The sequence below is a fragment of the Notolepis coatsorum genome, assembly GCF_963971535.1.
Source record: "Notolepis coatsorum genome assembly, chromosome: 20".
Lineage (NCBI taxonomy): Eukaryota > Metazoa > Chordata > Actinopteri > Aulopiformes > Paralepididae > Notolepis > Notolepis coatsorum.
In genome coordinates, this window is record NC_140184.1 from 72,097,386 (window position 1) to 72,120,433 (window position 23,048).

Below are 23,048 nucleotides of genomic sequence, written 5' to 3' on the forward strand. Positions count from 1 at the left end.
TGACTGTGTTAAAGCTGTACAGTAAGACTATAGGTCTCTGTATGACTGTGTTAAAGCTGTACAGTAATACTATAGGTCTCTGTATGACTGTGTTAAAGCTGTACAGTAAGACTATATGTCTCTGTATGACTGTGTTAAAGCTGTACAGTAAGACTATAGGTCTCTGTATGACTGACTCCTGTTTAGATTGTTATGATAAAGCTAATGCTATCATACCACCACTATTACTATCACTGCTACTACAGTACTACTACTACTACTACTACTACTACTACTACTACTACTACTACTACTACTACTACTACTACTACTACTACTACTACTACTACTACTACTACTACTACAGGGCCGCCTGGGAGAAATGCGAGGCCCTGTGCGAGATTTAAACGCGAGCCCCCCCCCCCCCCCCCCCCCCCCCCCCCTGCGCTGCCCGAGGCTGGGCATGATACAGTCAACATATAGCAAGAGAGAGAGCGAGAGAGAGCGACCGTTCTACAGTCAATATACAGTGTTATCGCTGCACAGTTGTGTGTGTTAGAAAGAGAGATAGAGAGAGAGCATGTCTGTTTGTGTGTGTGTGTTAGAGAGAGAGCATGTATATGTGTGTTAGAAAGAGAGAGAAATATATATAGAGAGAGCATGTCATTTTGTGTGTTAGAGAGAGATATAGAGCATGTCTGTGTGTGTTAGAGAGAGAGAGAGAGAGAGAGAGAGCATGTGTGTTTGTGTGTTAGAGAGAGAGAGAGCATGTCTGTGTGTGTGGGTGTGTTAGAGAGAGAGCATGTATGAGAGAGATAAGCAAAGATGAGCCCCTAAAGGATATTCAACTTTTAATGGAAGAACAAAACAGAAGGAAAATATAACTTCACAAAGGCAACATGAATATACATAGATCCAAAAGGACAAAGATCAACACTTAAATCCAAAGAGAAGAGGGTTTATACCAGAGAAAACAAAGTAGCAAGGAGCCAATGGCCGACATCAGCTAAATAGGCTAACTGCAAATAGAGTAGCCAGGTACTGACACCAGGCCACACACAGCTTTGGCCAACGCTACCCAAGCTACACAAACGACCAAGACAATTCACACACAGCACATGTCGTATCTCCAAATGTTGTGAAGTAACATATGTTTTGCCTGGAAAAAAACATTGTTATTAACAAAACATTTGGGAGGGGAAGGAAGGAAGAGTGGGGTAATGTCCAATGGACATCTTACCTGCACAAAAGGAACGCAGGGCGAAAGGCCACAACACAGGTCTCCACGTTGACGAAAGGCCTCTCGCTGGCGGGACAAAAAGAAGCTATGGCCGGAGCCTTGTCATGGTGCAGGCCAGACTACATCTTCTGTCAAAGATGATGTCGTAGTCAGAGTGCCAGGGCCTTCTATTCTCACGGCTAATGTCAATGGTCGTAGCACAAGCTAACAGCTAACTCTAGGCTAACTGATAGCATCAAGCTAACGTTGCCAGCCAAGTGAAAACGAGCAGCTAACGTCGTAGCTAAACAGCTAACTGGCTAACAGTTAGCTCAACCCGGCTATCGCTAACCACTAGCTAACGCAGAAGCAAGCTATGCGGCTACCACTGAAAAACTGTACAACGTGAGAAAAGCAATACAGGCCAACACTTCAGACAGCTGCTGTGTTTTCCTCTTCTCATACGAAGAGAGAAGGGAAAAAGAAGGCAATACACGTCCCACTACAGAGTGGTGTTTACCATAGTGGTGCCGGCAACAAGTCCCTCGCGGACTATAGCCGACTTGAGCATGGAGATATTCTCATAATGAAACACCAAGCTCACCTCCCTCACACCAGGTGCTGACACCAGGCCACACACTGTTAGCTACTACAACAGCTAGCCGTCCCGTTTGGCTCCCGAGAGAGAGAGAGAGAGATATCCACGGCGGGAATAGAATAGAGTCCATTAAAAACTCACCAAACGTCCAAGAGGATGGAGACAACCACGTGGAGTTGACGAAGTTCATCTGCCGAACGACCGTCCTCTTCATCTTGGCATAACAATGCTGCACGCGCTCTCTCTAGGTTAGCTAACGCTAGTTAGCCTTTAGCTAAGCTAGCTACTAGCCGACATCATCATGTCTATCCCGACTGAACCACACGTTAGCACTCAATATTATAACGTAGCTAAAGCTAACTAGCTGTGCCTGGCTTTAGCCGGGATGGCTAGCCTGACTGAACTGTCTAACATGCAACAACTTTCATCTTCAGTCCATCTGCCGAACAATGTCCTCTTCATCTTGGCTGGCATAACCTCCAATGCTGCACGCGCAAAATAGTCAGACGCTACCTTACCTGTAACCCCTCCCCTCATTGAAACCAATTCTGCTGCAGAGCCTCAGAGCTGCCTCCAATAGTGTATCTGCAGAGCCGCAGAGCCAGGAACAAGTCAGACACATTCTACAAACGTGTCTAATGTGAAATATATAAGCATATAAGCAAAACTAGATTTTACGTCTGTGATGAAAAAGGGCCTCGCGGGAAGGGGGGCCTTGCAAAAAAAAAAAAATTTAATAAAAAATTATAATAAAAGAAATAATAAATAATTTTTTTTTTTTTTTTTTTTTTTTTTTTTTTGCGAGGCTCTCCTTCCCGCGAGGCCCTGTGCGACCGCACTGCTCGCACACCCCCTGAGGCGGCCCTGACTACTACTACTACTACTACTACTACTACTACTATGAAAGACCCACCACCCCAATAACAGCCTGTTCCAGCTGCTGAGGTCAGGCAGACGCCTGCGAACTCCAGCTACTAGGACGGAGAGGCTTAGGCTAAGCTTCTTCCCCCAGGCCATCAGAGCCTTGAACAATGAACATTGAGAGACACAGAAACTGAACTATCCACACACAAGCACATACACGACACGCACGCTGAGCACGCTCACACACTAGCAGCCACTTTAACACTCATGCCGCACACACGCACACTTATGGCCAGAGGAAAGGCCACTTAAAGTAGTATAGCATCAGGAACAGTGTATTGCACTACTAAAGCTACCGAGCATGTCCTATATGCTCTGTAAATACTAATGTACAGATACCGAGATGGCACACCATGTACCTGTTTATTGCACTGTTTTATTGGATTCTATTAATATGTTGTACCACTGTATTTTATTGGATTCTATTATATGTTGTACCACTGTATTGCACATCGTCGCGGGCAAGACCAGCCGCATTTCATTGTATACCTGTATGCCGTGACAATTAAAACTCTTGACTTGACTTGACTTGACTACTAAAACCGGTCTTATTTGACATGCCCTGAGTGGGAGTCGAACCCCGGTTTCCCGCACCGCGGGCGACATCGCAGACCACTATACCAAGAGGTGAATTCACACTTCTAAGTAATGGGTCTGGATGCCTTTTAAGGGGAGTGAGTTTACTTGCAGTACCGCAAGGTGCCACAGTCACTTCGCAACACATGAAGTCCATCGTGACTCTGGATATACTCACGGACCTCTGTTACACTACTACTGCTACTACTACTACTGCTGCTACTACTACTACTACTACTACTACTACTACTACTACTACTACTACTACTACTACTGCTACTGCTACTACTACTACTACTACTACTAATACTACTACTACTACTACTACTACTACTACTACTACTACTACTACTACTGCTACTGCTACTACTACTACTACTACTACTAATACTACTACTACTACTACTACTACTACTACTACTACTACTACTACTACTACTACTAATACTACTACTACTACTACTACTACTACTACTACTACTACTACTACTACTACTACTACTACTACTACTACTACTACTACTACTACTACTACTAATACTACTACTGCTGCTGCTGCTGCTGCTACTTCTACTACTACTACTACTACTACTACTACTACTACTACTACTACTACTACTACTACTACTACTACTACTACTACTAATACTACTACTGCTGCTGCTGCTGCTGCTGCTGCTGCTGCTGCTGCTGCTGCTACTACTACTACTACTACTACTACTACTACTACTACTACTACTACTACTACTACTACTACTACTACTACTGCTACTGCTACTGCTACTGCTGCTACTACTATGTAGCACTTGTGTCACTAACAGTAACAGCTGTTCGCCACGGGCACAGTTCTAGGTTCGAATGAGGAGAGGAGTAATATACACAATTAAGGGAATAGCAGACCAGAGACAAAGTTATAACAGTGACCGGTATTTTATTCTCAAGCGAGCTGGCTAGACAGTTACAATACATACAATGAGGTAGAGTGAAGTATCCTTTTTTAGGTTCTTTCATTAACCACTCCTTCTTTCGGGATGGATAGTTCGATATCAAGTCCTAGGTTGATTGGATCAACACATTAGGTTTGGTTCAGACGTCTCTGAGGTTATCTCTAGCTAAAAGCTAGGTTCAAGGTTGGATATTGGATGTATCCTTTTATCATCAGTCAACTCTATATCAGTGTATCATTAGTAAACACTATATCAGTTTATCAATAGGTAAATGTTTAACATATTAATTTAAACCTTTAAGTGTGCAGGGAATGTAAATACCTTATTAGGTGAAATGCTTCTTTAAACTCTTCCTTTGAAGGTTTAAACAAACAAAGTACCAATAGAAATATTCCAGGTTATACAAATGCAAATACCTTATTAGGTGAATTTACCCTTTAAACCATCTTTCTTTACAGGAGAACCATCAGTGATTCAACTATAATCAATATGTCATCAATGGGATTCAAGTATCTTATTGGGTACATTGACCCTTTAATTCTCCCTTCTTATAGGAGAATATCAGTACCCATATATAAAATACAATATCAAAATAACAAAAGGTGAACGGGTTGAAGCCCTTGGAAGTCCTTGTATTCTCGTTCAATCAGTTTGTGTATCAGAAAAGGATATAGGTCAGTTCAAACCTTGGAAGTTCTTATGATTCAAGTTCAACCAGTTCAACCCTACCGGACTGTTGAAGTAACAGGAGTTGAGCAACAGGGGTATTCACATCAGGCTGGCATTAGCCTTGAGCTATATCAGAGGTTCAGTGGGTTGGCTCGCCATCTTGTATCGATCCGGCACACCGCCTCGTCCCGCGTGGGCACACGTGGTGAATGGTGGTCTGGAACTGCTCCCAGGATGGAACAGGGTGCTGGAAAAACCTGGCCTGCGTCAAGCAGGCATTCAGAAAAGAAAAGCTATTTACCATCTTTTATCGCTTCATCATCTTTTCATTGCTTTCAGAATGAATAATTAATCAGGCTACTTTTAGCTATGCCAAGCTAACGTAGGCTAGCTTGTCATGGCACATGGGTATATCATATGTCCCATGCTAATTTAGGCTGAAGTGCGCTAGCATATGGAACGTCCCCACGTTCATATTAAACTCTCAAAAACATTCAAAATGTATATAGACATTGTTCCTATCGTACAGCATATCAATACAATTATAAGTACTTCTGAAATGGTTTCTTTCTAGTTTTCATTGAACCAAATTGGGCTTGGAGCTTCGCTAGCATGACTCAGAATGAAGCTACGTTAATTAGCTTGTAGCATAGAGCTAACCGTTATGCACATTCGACAAATGAACAGCACAATATTGATGAAACTCACCAAAACCGCAGGCTGCTTTAACTGCAACACTTCTTCGGTTTTGCAACTGGGGGAATCTTTTATAGCTGTTTGATAACATTATCACGAGAGCAGGTGTGATCTGACTACTGTGTCTGTTGTGTTATGCTGCCAGTGACCTGAACAGCCCATTCAGCCAGTGGACCCGAGAGCACGTGTGCGGCTGGCTGGAGGACTACGGGCTGGGCCAGTACGTCAACCTCACCAGACAGTGGGCGGACAGCGGACAGACCCTGCTCTCCGCCACCCCGCAGGACTTCGAGAAGGTCAGATAGTGGACCGGGAGGATTGTAAAACACGACACGATCATTTTTCGATTTCAATAAAATTTCACTTCATAATACTTTTCCATCGCTAACCGACCCACACATCGTTATTACTGTGTGATATGAAACACGTCATTATTACTGTGTGATATGAAACACGTCATTATTACTGTGTGATATGAATGTGATATGAATGCTTGGTTGCTCTCAGGAGATGGGCATGAAGCACCCGCTGCACAGGAAGAAGCTGCAGTTAGCCCTGAAGGCCTTCAGCACCAAGGCCACAGAGAAGTCTGCCGAGCTGGACCACATCTGGGTCACGCGTACGTCTGTCTTTCATCACGCGGTGTTCGCCCCCCACTGCTTCGCCAGCCCGTATGACTTGCAGGACCACAACTATAACCGGCACTTTAAATGTAACGTTGTAATATTATTTGGCTCCTCCAGGCTGGTTGGATGACATCGGCTTGCCTCAGTATAAAGACCAGTTCCACGAGTCCAGAGTGGACGGTCGGATGATACAGTATCTCACCGTGGTAAGACCTGACATTAACACTCTGACCGGCGATGTTTGTTATTGCAGTGTAGACCTACAGTACAAATGTGCTTCTCATTTTCAACCTGCCACAGCGATCAAGATTCAAGATTCAAGATTCAAGATTATTTATTGTCATGTGCGTTCAGTTAAACAGACAAAACCCAGACCACCCTTCACACAAAGTCACACATATCACACAATACTTAACTAAAATGAATGCTCAAAATAAGGAGATCTTTAAAACAATGATAGAAGATATACAAGGCACAAGTGAGTAACATTAACATTATTGCATGTTCCGTTCACAGTGTAAGATCCAGTAGTGTTTACAAATATAAATACATAGGAGGTGACAGTGGGTCACAGCAGCAGTTTAATGTGTTCACAGCTCACCACTGCCCTCTGGTTGATGTCACTAGGATTATCCACAATTATCCACTTGCACAACCTGAAAGTAGGCACTTCCGGCTGACTTCCGGTTGCCAATGGTACTTCCTGTCCCATCCAAATACATTGGTTTTAGCTACTTTTATCCCCTTATTTAAACAACTTTGTCGTCACAGAGAGGCAATGAAACGTTTGTATTATTATAGTATAGAATGTATTTAATAAGCAAACGTTTGTCAGCAGGGTTTTTGGGCTGTATTTCATGTAAAAACGTTTACTGTTAGTTTCTGTTGTATATTCACAACATGAATATCCATTAATTACAGCACAGTAGTGAGGTTGTTAACTAGAGGAAGGGAAAGATCACAGTGTGATAGAAAACATGGTCCTCATCTGAGCTCCCAAATTTAGCCAGTAGAGAATAAGTGTGTACAGCCAGACAACCAAAAGCTATGGTCCAATATTCATTTAATTGCAGCGTGGGCCGAGATTGGAATAATGCATTGGTTACACACAGGACACTTCAAAACATAATACATGATTGTACAAAAGGATTTGATGCAGGAAAATCATAATAGCCCTCGTTGGCTTTTTACATCAAAAGACAGTATTGTACATACATTTTAGTCATGTTATGTTAATGAAATAAGACCATAGTACTCTCTGTCACCACATGATAAACCTGGGCCTAAGATAGGCATCTTATCACATTATTCCATATACAGTTTACTCACATAGGGACAAAGTAGAAACCATGGTCGGTGGTGGGTGATGGAGGACGCAGACTCAGACCCCCTGTGTAACGGTGTGTGGCGGGTGTCCTGAGCTGGCCTGGCCTTCCTCACCAAAACCCACTGTTTTATACTTATAGATTTCATGACCTCACTTTTCTTAACCTAGTTCCACCAATCACCAGTATCTAAACACAGGCAGTCCTCATTTGGTGTCTCCTGGTCGTATGTGTCTGTAACAGCCATGGGTAGCCCCCTCCTTTTTGGCCAGAGGGGGGGTTTGGACTGTGGCCTCCTTTGAATGAATCACTCATGTTAACATTCCTTCTATTTGGTTCTTCTGTAAGTTACTTTTCTAATAGGTTACTATACTCTTGTTTTATTATTCCAACATTGTTTTTCATTTCTAAACTAATATAATGCAATTATGTTTCCTGTGACCTCTAATCTTGGTTAGACAACTGTCTTTACTGCTGTAGTCACCGTTTTTCTGTGGTGTGTGACTGAGTAAACAATGTCGTCATGAGAGGTGTCGCCTGGTGATTTTCAACATGATGAGGTCTGGTGTCTTCTGCCTTAATAGTGTTTGTGTTGATATAATATTAACCCAGTATATTCAGTGCGTCTTAGGTTAATACTATTCAGTCCACAAGAGCCAGCACCAAATCCCATCTACCAAACTGACACTTTGTATTATTCTATGAAAGGAACCAGCTTTGGCATTCCTAAAATGGTAATCTATTATTGTCACATGTCTAGAAGGTGTTTGGTTCTTGGGGGATTGGAATGGCTCTTGTACAACTGTGTAAACAACTCTATGGGCTTGGCCTGCAGGTTTTCTCCAAAATGTGCTCTGAGAGTCTATGTAATGCCTCACTACAGATATTTTCTGTTTTCAGGGTTATTCTAACAATTTGATTATGAAATTATGAAATTATGAAGTCAAGGTTACCACAGCTCCTCCCTTTGACATTTTACTAATGTCATATTACAATTATCTTGACTTAATTTCTATACATACTAGCCATACAATTTAACATAATAACAAAAATCATAAAAATTTGAATTTTTCTCAATTTTTCTTCTCAATTTTTTCCATTCTTCTTTGGTCCATCTCATAAATTTTTGCCTTCTTGTCTTCTTCTTTTCTTAGTTCCCGCATTTCCCCTGACTATGGCCCCTCCCGGGAGTCCTGGTGACCCATTCATCCAGATCCCTATTTAACCTATTCTGCCTTAAATGAAACAGTGTTTACCACTGTCTCATCAGGTCTCGTTCTTCTGGGCACGTTGAATATGCTAAAAACAATTAAAACAATTTAATCTAAACATTTATACATTTAAAGTCTAATCAATCACAATTTTTTTTTTTTTTTTTAATTACAGTATCCGTTTTCATGATCTGAGGGGAGACAAGATCCATTAGTATCACAATATTTTCATTTTACATTCATTCTCTGAAATAATCTCTTCTTCCTGCTAATTTTTTCTTTAAGATAGTACAATCACGTCTGCACATTTAATTAATTGCTTCCCACCTATCCTCCCCCCTTTTATGACACACAACGGTCATAAACTTGTCACTTCTTGTTCCCTCAGCTCAGTTTTGGCAGAGGAAAGCAGAATTTCAACGAAAATTTTCTTTTATCCATTCTCCTCACCCTGGCCATCTCCTTACTTATGTGAATGCATCTATACCTGACCCTGCGTTGTGTAATTTATCCGCCCCTTGCCTGCGCATTTTACCAAATCAATGTGCACAAGACAAAGCCCATCAGTATCTATACAGTCTCGTCCCTGTCCCCGCAGTCCAACCACAACTCCCCAGAGAACCTTGTTTACACACTGTCAGCTCAGTCTCCAGACTGGCCCCGCCCCCCCCAGGCCAGGTCATCCCAGGTCCAGCCATTGATTACCTCATGACAACCCGTCGTCAGATGATTATAGCATGGAAGTTCCTCCAAACCACATCTGTTCAGTTTTTACAACCTGGCCCCACCCGCATGGGGTTCGTACAGGCAGGGGTCTCTGTGTACAAGAATTCTCTCACCAACTTCGGACTGCAGAGTAACAGGGAAAAATGAAATCCTACGTCACCGCTTCTAATGAAATGTATTCATGTCTCTCCCAGCGTTGCTCTGCCTTTCCCCTCCCTTTTCTGAGCTGTTGAAGACACAAGCACAGAGCAAATCTTTTTACACAATATGTCAACTCAATAAGGGAAGCCATCAATTCCATATGCAAATCGTGGTGGCACTACTTAACTGTCATTGATTTGATCCAATGCATCTCCTCTCCCGGCAGTCCTCTCCCCAGATCATTAACAAACATTTGGGAAGAAAAAGAGAAAAAAAATCAAACAATTAACCAAATATTCAAATATAACACATCCTCCGACCACATGCCTTGCAATTCCTACATGTGAGACTATCAACCACATGCCTTGCAATTTTTACATGTGAGACTATCATCCATACCTAAAACAGCAAATCAATGAAATAAAATAAAAACCAGGTTTTCCAAAACCATCCATTTTATCCTCTATCATCTATCATCAATTCTCACACACACCCTCAATTGGAACAGCATCCTGTCCCTGAGACTCGACACCTCTTAAGTCAGCACAATCACCCCTACTGGTTCCTATTCAAACACCTTTCAGTCCACACAACTACAGATCAAAACACTTAGAAAATAAATTTAAAAATGTACATTCACGCTCACTCATACATACAAAAATCAAATTTAAATTAATATGACATAAAATAAACACTTTCATCCAATTCCTCATTGTCACAACCCATTCAATCCCGAACATCAGAGTTCTTAGAAAAGAAATAAAATCCAAAACCAACATCCTCTCTTATTCTCAGCCACACAGATCATTTCAACCTCATCCTTCATACTATAAACATATACTTTCACCACACTCGTTAATCATTTCACATTCTTGACAAACAAAGGTTAGTTTGCTTCTCCCTCTTAACTTTTCTTCCATCAGGCTACACTCATTATCAGGCTAATACCATCTCTTCTCTATCCCTGCACTCAAAAAGGTCTAGCAGAACCTCTTTTTCAACCTGTAGACACCCCAGCCTGCTAGAACTGGTTATCTCCAGGTTATTCCTTCAATCAAACAGGCCGCCCTAATCAAATGTAAATAACCTCATCTGATTTGGCTCCTATTCAACAGTCTCCTACCCTCTTTTCTTAAATTAGCCGCTTCCTGTCTCAACCTCTCCCCCGTTGTATAAATAACTGTCATCACTTTACAACTGTCTTCTGCATCTTCACCTCTAACCTCTACTTCCCCTGCATCTAACTGCCTAGCACCATTCCGTCTCCCTGTTTGCAGCTGTACAACTGTACACTCCTATCTTCACCTCTGTGACCTCTCTCCTGTTGCGTCCAGTCTCACTCCCTGCTTGGCCCCCCTCGGGCCGTTTACTGCTTAGTAAAGATAGCCCGGGTCACTCTTTATGAGTTCCCGTGACCTAAAATAAATCTCTTTACCACCCATCGACCCTCCTGAAATTCAACAAAAGGTTAGTCATTACACACACAAATCATTTATAATAACTGCTAAAACACAATCTTACATCAAAACAGCTATCAATATAGATATAACATTCTAACAGCATTTCAACTTAACATCAATGTATATCCTATACAAGCATTTTCATTTTATCAAGCTATATTCTAAACTCCAGTCAAACACAACATCATTATTCTAAGCTCACAATTGTACATGTCACACAGATTAAAACAATTACTTTTTTAACACATCATTTAAGTAATAAAATTACAACCTAACTACCCCCCTTTGTAAGGGCATACCCTTGTGTAAAACAACCTTGCTTCCCCCACAGACTTAATGTATATATTTTGTTCCCACTTTTAAATGATACATTTACCCAGAGTAGTTAAATTGTGTGTCTAACTTGGTCACAGGCAAACGAAATCATTCCCTTAATATAGACTCACTGCAATGTTTTGCAGTATAAACCCCAAATTGATTTCCTCCCCTAACGACTATCTCCCATAATCTACAACATCACACATGTACACACTTGTTTTGTGCAGTGCACACAGTATTTCCCTTCTCAATAAATAGCCACTGATAAGGTTAGTTTTGTGAAATTTTAACCTATTACCGGCAACGTCCATCAACTCATCTCATAAAACATTATAGTGGTTGGTTCTCCTTCTTCCTCCTACCATACACACGTGACAAACCGATCCTACTGCATTCTACTTTGTAGAACATTTTTCCCATTTCAATTATTTCTCCCAAACTACCGTTTATCTGTGTATTATGTATGCAATAAAAGTTATGATGTATTTAAAACGGGTGAACAATTCCATGTTTTCCACTGTACTATTTTTAATCTTTTACTCTCATTCCCCCCTGGTTAAAAATATACCCCTATGTATCAAAGACAACAACACAACCTACTACACTCCGACAACGTCCACAACCTATCCTCAACTTCCTCCCTTAAACCAACCACTGATAAGTCACCCATCTCTACCCCGCGTACACAAATACAATGCACAATATACAAATATAACCATAATACATAATATAGAATATCCTCTCACCCGTTATTCCTGTCCCCTGAGCGAATTATGAATTACGAACGCATTGATCCACGTTGTATCGCGCATGCGCAGTGGCCAACGTTGCTCCCCGGACGATGTATTCCGGCAAAGCATAACTACACACTGCCACGACATTCACAACATGCCACGTTCTCTACCCCTCCCCAAACATCATTCTCAAAACTCGAAACGTAACATATGTCGCTTGCAAACGCCACACAACAACAGCACGCAAGCTAACTAGCTTAGCCAGCCCCCATGCGAGGTTCAAGGCCCTCACGGGAGCCGTGCCTTTCAAGATCCATTCATCCACGCAATTCGCTCAGTACCAATCAAAGCATAAACAACTCACACAAGCCTAAAATAACCAACTCCAAAAGAACAAACTAACGTAAAAGAATTTAAAAACATCCTCATATATCAACGCTGTTACACAGATCAACATTAATCATTCCTCCTACCCGTCTCTCCGCCTGGTCGCACGCGCCGTGAACGCTACACACTCTCCATTCAACACCATGACGTCATCCTCATGCGACTTCTTTCATTCACCATGACTAACCATGACGTCATCATCCTGCGACTTCTGTCATTCACGTTACTCTTGTACACAATTTCTATCGCATCATATACAACCACTAAAACGACCCCAATCACTGCAACAAACGCATCGACTCGCCTTCTAACAACAATTTCTCTCACAGCGTTTCGCAAATGTCTTCACAACGGCGCTCTAACATCTCTAGAATACCGCATCCTCTCCGCCAAGCTAAACCAGTTAGCTCCAACCTCCAATACGATTTGCTCCAGACTAGTATCGATCCGATCCACGTCAAAACGTAACAACCTTCGTCAAGCTTGCTACTGATCACATACAATTTACACAAATACACAAATACAAACAAACCGAGACATCGATTACATGGCGCAACGCTATTAACCTTGGATTCTTGTGTAAGCCGACTTCTCATCTAAAAATTGATCACTGAACCTACACTACACTACATTCTTTCCTTAAATATTTTACCTAAACTAAACCCTTGCTTCGTACACTGTCCCTTACTTTGGCCGCTCTCGCACGTCGCCTCCTAACTAGATTCCTCATCACTCTATTCTCTTCGCGGAACCAGGATTTCCTGCACTACACCACGGCTCTCAGTCCCCTACACTACACTCCGTTCTCTGTTCTCTTCGTGGAACCAGGCTGCCCTGTACTACCCCGGTTCTCCCATTAAACTCTCTATTCTCTTTTCTCTTCGTGGAACCCGGCTACCCCCGTACTACCACGGTTTTCTCATTAAACTCCTTACCTTACCCTCTACCGAACCACCCCGTCACGCACAGTCCCACTTCCCGCTATCTGTGACTAATCTCCGTTCTACTGCTCCTACGCCGGTCCCCTCAAATATGACTAATAACTCTCCGTCGGCTGCCGCTCTTATATAATCAAAAAAAATTCGCATTCACTGTAATACAACTCAAAATAAGCAGGTTCAGTTTTGGACATCCTAATCTAACATCACCACCAGTCCTGTAAGCAAACAATACACATATCCAAAAGCTATGGTCCAATATTCATTTAATTGCAGCGTGGGCCGAGATTGGAATAATGCATTGGTTACACACAGGACACTTCAAAACATAATACATGATTGTACAAAAGGATTTGATGCAGGAAAATCATAATAGCCCTCGTTGGCTTTTTACATCAAAAGACAGTATTGTACATACATTTTAGTCATGTTATGTTAATGAAATAAGACCATAGTACTCTCTGTCACCACATGATAAACCTGGGCCTAAGATAGGCATCTTATCACATTATTCCATATACAGTTTACTCACATAGGGACAAAGTAGAAACCATGGTCGGTGGTGGGTGATGGAGGACGCAGACTCAGACCCCCTGTGTAACGGTGTGTGGCGGGTGTCCTGAGCTGGCCTGGCCTTCCTCACCAAAACCCACTGTTTTATACTTATAGATTTCATGACCTCACTTTTCTTAACCTAGTTCCACCAATCACCAGTATCTAAACACAGGCAGTCCTCATTTGGTGTCTCCTGGTCGTATGTGTCTGTAACAGCCATGGGTAGCCCCCTCCTTTTTGGCCAGAGGGGGGGTTTGGACTGTGGCCTCCTTTGAATGAATCACTCATGTTAACATTCCTTCTATTTGGTTCTTCTGTAAGTTACTTTTCTAATAGGTTACTATACTCTTGTTTTATTATTCCAACATTGTTTTTCATTTCTAAACTAATATAATGCAATTATGTTTCCTGTGACCTCTAATCTTGGTTAGACAACTGTCTTTACTGCTGTAGTCACCGTTTTTCTGTGGTGTGTGACTGAGTAAACAATGTCGTCATGAGAGGTGTCGCCTGGTGATTTTCAACATGATGAGGTCTGGTGTCTTCTGCCTTAATAGTGTTTGTGTTGATATAATATTAACCCAGTATATTCAGTGCGTCTTAGGTTAATACTATTCAGTCCACAAGAGCCAGCACCAAATCCCATCTACCAAACTGACACTTTGTATTATTCTATGAAAGGAACCAGCTTTGGCATTCCTAAAATGGTAATCTATTATTGTCACATGTCTAGAAGGTGTTTGGTTCTTGGGGGATTGGAATGGCTCTTGTACAACTGTGTAAACAACTCTATGGGCTTGGCCTGCAGGTTTTCTCCAAAATGTGCTCTGAGAGTCTATGTAATGCCTCACTACAGATATTTTCTGTTTTCAGGGTTATTCTAACAATTTGATTATGAAATTATGAAATTATGAAGTCAAGGTTACCACATTTCCTTGCTCAGCCAGCATTAGCCTTCATTAGCTAACAGAAGCTAGTGGTTAAACAGGCCGGATTAGCTTTGAGCTAACTATCTTTCCCGACCCATGTATTCATTCCATTATAAACATAACGTTAGTTTACAAAACATGACCTGTCTATATAACGTTGAGGAACAAATTATAAGTGTGTGGGTGTGTGTTTTGGTGAACATTGGACTGCAAACAGAAAATGCATCACAGTTACAGACAGTAGCTACTGTTAGCTGCACTCAGGCTGGCTGCACTCAGGCGGCGCGATCAGCCTGTTGGACAGGGAATGAAGATCTCCAGCGAACACTTCATTGCCTCGGATTATGTTGTTGGGGGTGGAAGGTTTGTCCAGAAGACCACTAACCGGCGTTAGCTGCCGGGAGCGATGGCTAGCTAGTTAGCACCAGCCGGGGACCAACCGACTGGTGCTAACTAGCTAGCCATCGCTCCCGGGAGCTGACGCCGGTCCCCGGCTGGTGCTAACTAGCTAGCCATCGCTCCCGGGAGCTAACGCCGGTCCCCGACTGGTGCTAACTAGCTAGCCATCGCTCCAGGTCCCCAGCTGGTGCTAACTAGCTAGCCATCGCTCCCGGGAGCCTGCGCCGGTCTGTCTGTCGAAGACCGAGGGAACCGCATCAGGCTTCAGCTGATTAGTGGTCTTCTGGACAAACCGTCCACCCCCAACAACATAATCCGAGGCAAAGTGTTCGCTGGAGATCTTCATTCCCTGTCCAACAGGCTGATCGCGCCGCTGAGTGCAGCCAGCCTGAGTGCAGCTAAGAGTAGCTACTGTCTGTAACTGTGATGCATTTTCTGTTTGCAGTCCAATGTTCACCAAAACACACACCCACACACTTATAATTTGTTCCTCAACGTTATATAGACAGGTCATGTTTTGTAAACTAACGTTATGTTTAGAATGGAATGAAACTGAACAGTGACATCTCCTTAGCAAATTACCTCAATACCTTCTATGCGAGGTTTGATGCTGGTAATAACAACACCAGCTCACAAGCCACGGCAATTGGGGGGGGGGGGGGGTCGGCTGCTGATGGAGGCGCAGTGTTCAGGGTAACAGAGCATGAGGTGAGGCGGACCTTTCAAAAAGTGAATATCAGGAAGGCAGCAGGTCCGGACGGCATCCCCGGCCGCGTCCTAAAAGTCTGTGCCGACCAACTGGCCCCAGTATTCACTGACATATTTAACCTGTCCTTAGAACAGGCTGTCATCCCCACCTGCCTGAAGAAGTCCACTATTATCCCTGTACCCAAAAAATCCAAGCCTGCTTGCCTCAACGACTACCGCCCTGTAGCTCTCACCTCCATAGCCATGAAGTGCTTTGAGAAGCTAGTAAAGGGCTACATCTGCTCCTCCCTCCCCATCAACATGGACCCCCTGCAATTTGCATACCGCCCCAACAGGTCCACGGAGGACGCCATAGCCCATGTGCTGCACACAGCAGCATCACACCTGGACAAGAGGCAGGGGAACTATGTGAGAATGCTATTCATCGACTACAGCTCGGCATTCAATACCATAGTCCCCTCCATACTCATAGCCAAGCTCAGGGACCTGGGCTTGAACTATGACCTCTGCCAGTGGGTCTTGGACTTCCTGACTGGCAGACCCCAGGTGGTGAGAGCAGGCAACTGCACCTCCTCATCCATCACCCTCAACATAGGGGCCCCCCAGGGCTGTGTTCTGAGTCCCCTCCTCTACTCCCTGTACACACACGACTGTGTGGCTCAGCGGAGTAGCAATACAATCATCAAATTTGCTGACGACACAGTGGTGGTGGGCCTGATCTCTGCCAACGACGAGAGGGCCTACCTGGAAGAGGTCAAGGTCCTGGCGGGATGGTGCCAGGAAAACAGCCTCTCCCTGAACGTCAGCAAAACAAAGGAGATGATTGTGGACTTCAGGAGGTCGGGGGTCAAGGACTACAGCCCCCTCAGCATCGACGGGGCACCGGTTGAGAGAGTCAACAGCTTTAAGTACCTCGGAGCCTACATATCCGAGGACTTGACATGGACCACACACATTGACAGTGTTGTGAAGAAGGCACGACAACGCCTCTACTTCCTCAGGCGCCTAAGGAAGTTCCAAGTCAGTCAGAAGATCCTTAAGAACTTCTACTCATGTACAATAGAGAGCATCTTGACCGGCAACATCACCTCCTGGTTTGGGAATAGCACTGCACAAGACCGAAGCAGACTACAAAGAGTGACACGTTCAGCCGAACGCACAATTGGAGGGGGGCTCCCCACCCTCCAGAACATTTACAACAAGCGTTGCAAGGGCAAGGCTAAGAGAATCATTAAAGACTCCAGTCACCCGAACAACTGCCTCTTTGAACTGCTGCGGTCAGGCAAGCGATACCGGAGTCTCAAGGCGAGCACAGAAAGACTCAGAAGAAGCTTCTATCCCCAGGCCATCAGGCTGCTAAACGAACAATGAACACTACACAACAACAATCACCAAACGCACATAGCACACACATCCACACGCACACACTCACTTTAAACAAACACACTGTAGCACCCACTCCACACACTTTATAGCACACACCCACTTTAAACAAACACACTGTAGCACCCACTCCCCACACTTTATATTTATTGATGAAGGATTGCACTACAACTCGTACACCTTACTGTAAATTGTACCTAAATTGTACCTCATCCCATTTCTGCTTTGCACTATATAGTACTGTACATTAGTACACTGCATAGTATTGTATATTATATGGTAACTCAGAACATTGTACATATGTCTATACCGAACACTGTGACCTCATTTTCTTCTTCTAAATTACATGCTATACTATGTTATTTGATACTATCTTGTCTAGCACAGTCTCTGGAGCGTAACAGTAAGAAGCATTTTGTATGAAAGTATTCTGTACTTCTGTATGACAACTATTAAAGAAACTTGAAACTTGAATACATGGGTCGGGAAAGATAGTTAGCTCAAAGCTAATCCGGCCTATTTAACCACTAGCTTCTGTTAGCTAATGAAGGCTAATGCTGGCTGAGCAAGGAAACTAACAGTAAATGTTTTTACATGAAATACAGCCCAAAAACCCTGCTGACAAACGTTTGCTTATTAAATACATTCTATACTATAATAATACAAACGTTTCATTGCCTCTCTGTGACGACAAAGTTGTTTAAATAAGGGGAGAAAAGTAGCTAAAACCAATGTATTTGGATGGGACAGGAAGTACCATTGGCAACCGGAAGTCAGCCGGAAGTGCCTACTTTCAGGTTGTGCAAGTGGAGAATGGGATTAATAAAGCAACATTTGAACTTCAACTGTTAAAGGGGACATATTATGGAAAATGTGTTTGCCTTTGTATGGATCTGACAGTCGGACATAACAGAGGTGCTCCTTGCCATTTCTCCAAGCTGTGCAGAATTATTGCTTATTGTGACATCACAAGGGGGACACAGACAATACATCAACTTGAATTAATCGATGAGCTATGCTTCCTACTAGAGCCAGAAACACTGCCTACCTAAAGTACTGCTCAGTGTGTACATTGTTCTTCCTGGGGTGACTGTAAATGTCAAATTTGATACGTAAACAGCACAAAGAAGTGTGGAAAATAAATAATCAAAAATAGATTCAAACTCTTAGAAAGAACTTAACAAACATGTTGAAAAGGTAATAATACCCAATACAGCCCCCTTTCAGAATCAGAAATGTCTTTATTGCCAAGTAAGCTTACACATACAAGGAATTTGTCTTGGCTGTTTGGTGTGTCAACATTAACAGACAATTAAAGTAGAATCAAATTAAATGGAATATATAAACTAAATTAGAATAAAAATACGATAGCATAATACTATAGGACAGGGCGGTACAATTGTGCAGGATTGTAGTATAGGGTATATACACTAAATATAAGCCCTTCATACTAGAATAATTGTAATTCCCTTTTACTGGTGAATTTCATGTGGTGTTGCGTGTGTCTGATACTGCTCTCTCCATGTCTCCTACTCTCTCTCCATGTCTCCTCTCTCTCTCCATGTCTCCTCCTCTCTCTCTCCATGTCTCCTCCTCTCTCTCTCCATGTCTCCTCCTCTCTCTCTCCATGTCTCCTCCTCTCTCTCTCCATGTCTCCTCCTCTCTCTCTCCATGTCTCCTCCTCTCTCTCTCCATGTCTCCTCCTCTCTCTCTCCATGTCTCCTCCTCTCTCTCTCCATGTCTCCTCCTCTCTCTCTCCATGTCTCCTCCTCTCTCTCTCCATGTCTCCTCCTCTCTCTCTCCATGTCTCCTCCTCTCTCTCTCCATGTCTCCTCTCTCTCTCCATGTCTCCTCCTCTCTCTCTCCATGTCTCCTCCTCTCTCTCTCCATGTCTCCTCCTCTCTCTCTCCATGTCTCCTCTCTCTCTCCATGTCTCCTCCTCTCTCTCTCCATGTCTCCTCCTCTCTCTCTCCATGTCTCCTCTCTCTCTCCATGTCCTCCTCTCTCTCTCCATGTCTCCTCCTCTCTCTCTCCATGTCTCCTCTCTCTCTCCATGTCTCCTCCTCTCTCTCTCCATGTCTCCTCCTCTCTCTCTCCATGTCTCCTCTCTCTCTCCATGTCTCCTCCTCTCTCTCTCCATGTCTCCTCCTCTCTCTCTCCATGTCTCCTCCTCTCTCTCTCCATGTCTCCTCCTCTCTCTCTCCATGTCTCCTCCTCTCTCTCTCCATGTCTCCTCCTCTCTCTCTCCATGTCTCCTCCTCTCTCTCTCCATGTCTCCTCCTCTCTCTCTCCATGTCTCCTCCTCTCTCTCCATGTCTCCTCCTCTCTCTCTCCATGTCTCCTCCTCTCTCTCTCCATGTCTCATCCTCTCTCTCTCCATGTCTCCTCTCTCTCTCCATGTCTCCTCCTCTCTCTCTCCATGTCTCCTCCTCTCTCTCTCCATGTCTCCTCCTCCTCTCCTCTCTCTCTCCATGTCTCCTCCTCTCTCTCTCCATGTCTCCTCCTCTCTCTCTCCTTGTCTCCTCTCTCCTCTCCATGTCTCCTCCTCTCTCTCTCCATGTCCTCCTCCTCTCTCGTCCTCTCCATGTCTCCTCCCTCTCTCTCTCTCCATGTCTCCTCCTCTCTCTCTCCATGTCTCCTCTCTCTCTCCATGTCTCCTCCTCTCTCTCTCCATGTCTCCTCCTCTCTCTCCATGTCTCCTCCTCTCTCTCTCCATGTCTCCTCCTCATCTCTCTCCATGTCTCTCCTCTCTCTCTCCATGTCTCCTCCTCTCTCTCTCCATGTCTCCTCCTCTCTCTCTCCATGTCTCCTCCTCCTCTCAGTCTCTCTCATGTCTCCTCCTCTCTATGTCTCCTCTCTCTCTCCATGTCTCCTCCTCTCTCTCTCCATGTCTCCTCCTCTCTCTCTCCATGTCTCCTCCTCTCTCTCCATGTCTCCTCCTCTCTCTCTCCATGTCTCCTCCTCTCTCTCCATGTCTCCTCCTCTCTCTCTCCATGTCTCCTCCTCTCTCTCCATGTCTCCTCCTCTCTCTCTCCATGTCTCCTCCTCTCTCTCTCCATGTCTCCTCCTCTCTCTCTCCATGTCTCCTCCTCTCTCTCTCCATGTCTCCTCCTCTCTCTCTCCATGTCTCCTCTCTCTCTCTCCATGTCTCCTCTCTCTCTCCATGTCTCCTCTCTCTCTCCATGTCTCCTCCTCTCTCTCTCCATGTCTCCTCCTCTCTCTCTCCATGTCTCCTCCTCTCTCTCTCCATGTCTCCTCCTCTCTCTCCATGTCTCCTCCTCTCTCTCTCCATGTCTCCTCTCTCTCTCCATGTCTCCTCCTCTCTCTCTCCATGTCTCCTCCTCTCTCTCTCCATGTCTCCTCCTCTCTCTCTCCATGTCTCCTCTCTCTCTCCATGTCTCCTCCTCTCTCTCTCCATGTCTCCTCTCTCTCCTCTCCTCTCTCTCTCCATGTCTCCTCTCTCTCTCCATGTCTCCTCCTCTCTCTCTCCATGTCTCCTCCTCTCTCTCTCCATGTCTCCTCCTCTCTCTCTCCATGTCTCCTCCTCTCTCTCTCCATGTCTCCTCCTCTCTCTCTCCATGTCTCCTCCTCTCTCTCTCCATGTCTCCTCCTCTCTCTCTCCATGTCTCCTCCTCTCTCTCTCCATGTCTCCTCTCTCTCTCCATGTCTCCTCTCTCTCCATGTCTCCTCTCTCTCTCCATGTCTCCTCCTCTCTCTCCATGTCTCCTCTCTCTCTCTCCATGTCTCCTCCTCTCTCTCTCCATGTCTCCTCCTCTCTCTCTCCATGTCTCCTCCTCTCTCTCTCCATGTCTCCTCCTCTCTCTCCATGTCTCCTCTCTCTCTCCATGTCTCCTCCTCTCTCTCTCCATGTCTCCTCCTCTCTCTCTCCATGTCTCCTCCTCTCTCTCCATGTCTCCTCTCTCTCTCCATGTCTCCTCCTCTCTCTCTCCATGTCTCCTCCTCTCTCTCTCCATGTCTCCTCCTCTCTCTCTCCATGTCTCCTCCTCTCTCTCTCCATGTCTCCTCCTCTCTCTCTCCATGTCCTCCTCTCTCTCTCCATGTCTCCTCCTCTCTCTCCATGTCTCCTCTCTCTCTCCATGTCTCCTCTCTCTCTCCATGTCTCCTCTCTCTCTCCATGTCTCCTCCTCTCTCTCCATGTCTCCTCCTCTCTCTCTCCATGTCTCCTCCTCTCTCTCCATGTCTCCTCTCTCTCTCTCCATGTCTCCTCCTCTCTCTCTCCATGTCTCCTCCTCTCTCTCTCCATGTCTCCTCTCTCTCTCCATGTCTCCCTCTCTCTCCATGTCTCCTCCTCTCTCTCCATGTCTCCTTCTCTCTCTCCATGTCTCCTCTCTCTCTCCATGTCTCCTCCTCTCTCTCCATGTCTCCTCCTCTCTCTCTCCATGTCTCCTCCTCTCTCCATGTCTCCTCTCTCTCTCCATGTCTCCTCCTCTCTCTCTCCATGTCTCCTCCTCTCTCTCTCCATGTCTCCTCCTCTCTCTCTCCATGTCTCCTCTCTCTCTCCATGTCTCCTCCTCTCTCTCTCCATGTCTCCTCCTCTCTCTCTCCATGTCTCCTCTCTCTCTCCATGTCTCCTCTCTCTCTCTCCATGTCTCCTCCTCCTCTCTCCATGTCTCCTCCTCTCTCTCTCCATGTCTCCTCCTCTCTCTCTCCATGTCTCCTCTCTCTCTCCATGTCTCCTCTCTCTCTCCATGTCTCCTCCTCTCTCTCCATGTCTCCTCCTCTCTCTCCATGTCTCCTCTCTCTCTCCATGTCTCCTCTCTCTCTCCATGTCTCCTCCTCTCTCTCTCCATGTCTCCTCCTCTCTCTCTCCATGTCTCCTCCTCTCTCTCCATGTCTCTCTCTCTCTCTCTCTCCATGTCTCCTCCTCTCTCTCCATGTCTCCTCCTCTCTCTCTCCATGTCTCCTCTCTCTCTCCATGTCTCCTCCTCTCTCTCTCCATGTCTCCTCCTCTCTCTCCATGTCTCCTCCTCTCTCTCTCCATGTCTCCTCTCTCTCTCTCCATGTCTCCTCTCTCTCTCCATGTCTCCTCCTCTCTCTCTCCATGTCTCCTCCTCTCTCTCTCCATGTCTCCTCTCTCTCTCCATGTCTCCTCCTCTCTCTCTCCATGTCTCCTCCTCTCTCTCTCCATGTCTCCTCCTCTCTCTCTCCATGTCTCCTCCTCTCTCTCCATGTCTCCTCCTCTCTCTCTCCATGTCTCCTCTCTCTCTCCATGTCTCCTCCTCTCTCTCTCCATGTCTCCTCCTCTCTCTCCATGTCTCCTCTCTCTCTCCATGTCTCCTCTCTCTCTCTCCATGTCTCCTCCTCTCTCTCTCCATGTCTCCTCCTCTCTCTCCATGTCTCCTCTCTCTCTCTCCATGTCTCCTCCTCTCTCTCTCCATGTCTCCTCTCTCTCTCCATGTCTCCTCCTCTCTCTCTCCATGTCTCCTCCTCTCTCTCTCCATGTCTCCTCCTCTCTCTCTCCATGTCTCCTCCTCTCTCTCTCCATGTCTCCTCCTCTCTCTCCATGTCTCCTCCTCTCTCTCTCCATGTCTCCTCCTCTCTCTCCATGTCTCCTCCTCTCTCTCCATGTCTCCTCCTCT

At 44.8% G+C, this 23,048-nt stretch overlaps 1 protein-coding gene across 1 annotated transcript in view; it reads left to right on the forward strand.

The window, feature by feature from the left end:
• Positions 1-23,048, forward strand: part of LOC311246902 (liprin-beta-2-like) — a gene marked incomplete at both ends in the record, with an annotated part of 195,726 nt that overhangs the window by 148,158 nt on the left and 24,520 nt on the right. The window contains 3 exon segments of the mRNA XM_084337143.1: positions 5,754-5,904; positions 6,116-6,227; positions 6,352-6,440. Coding sequence (XP_084193269.1) covers positions 5,754-5,904; positions 6,116-6,227; positions 6,352-6,440 — 352 coding nt within the window.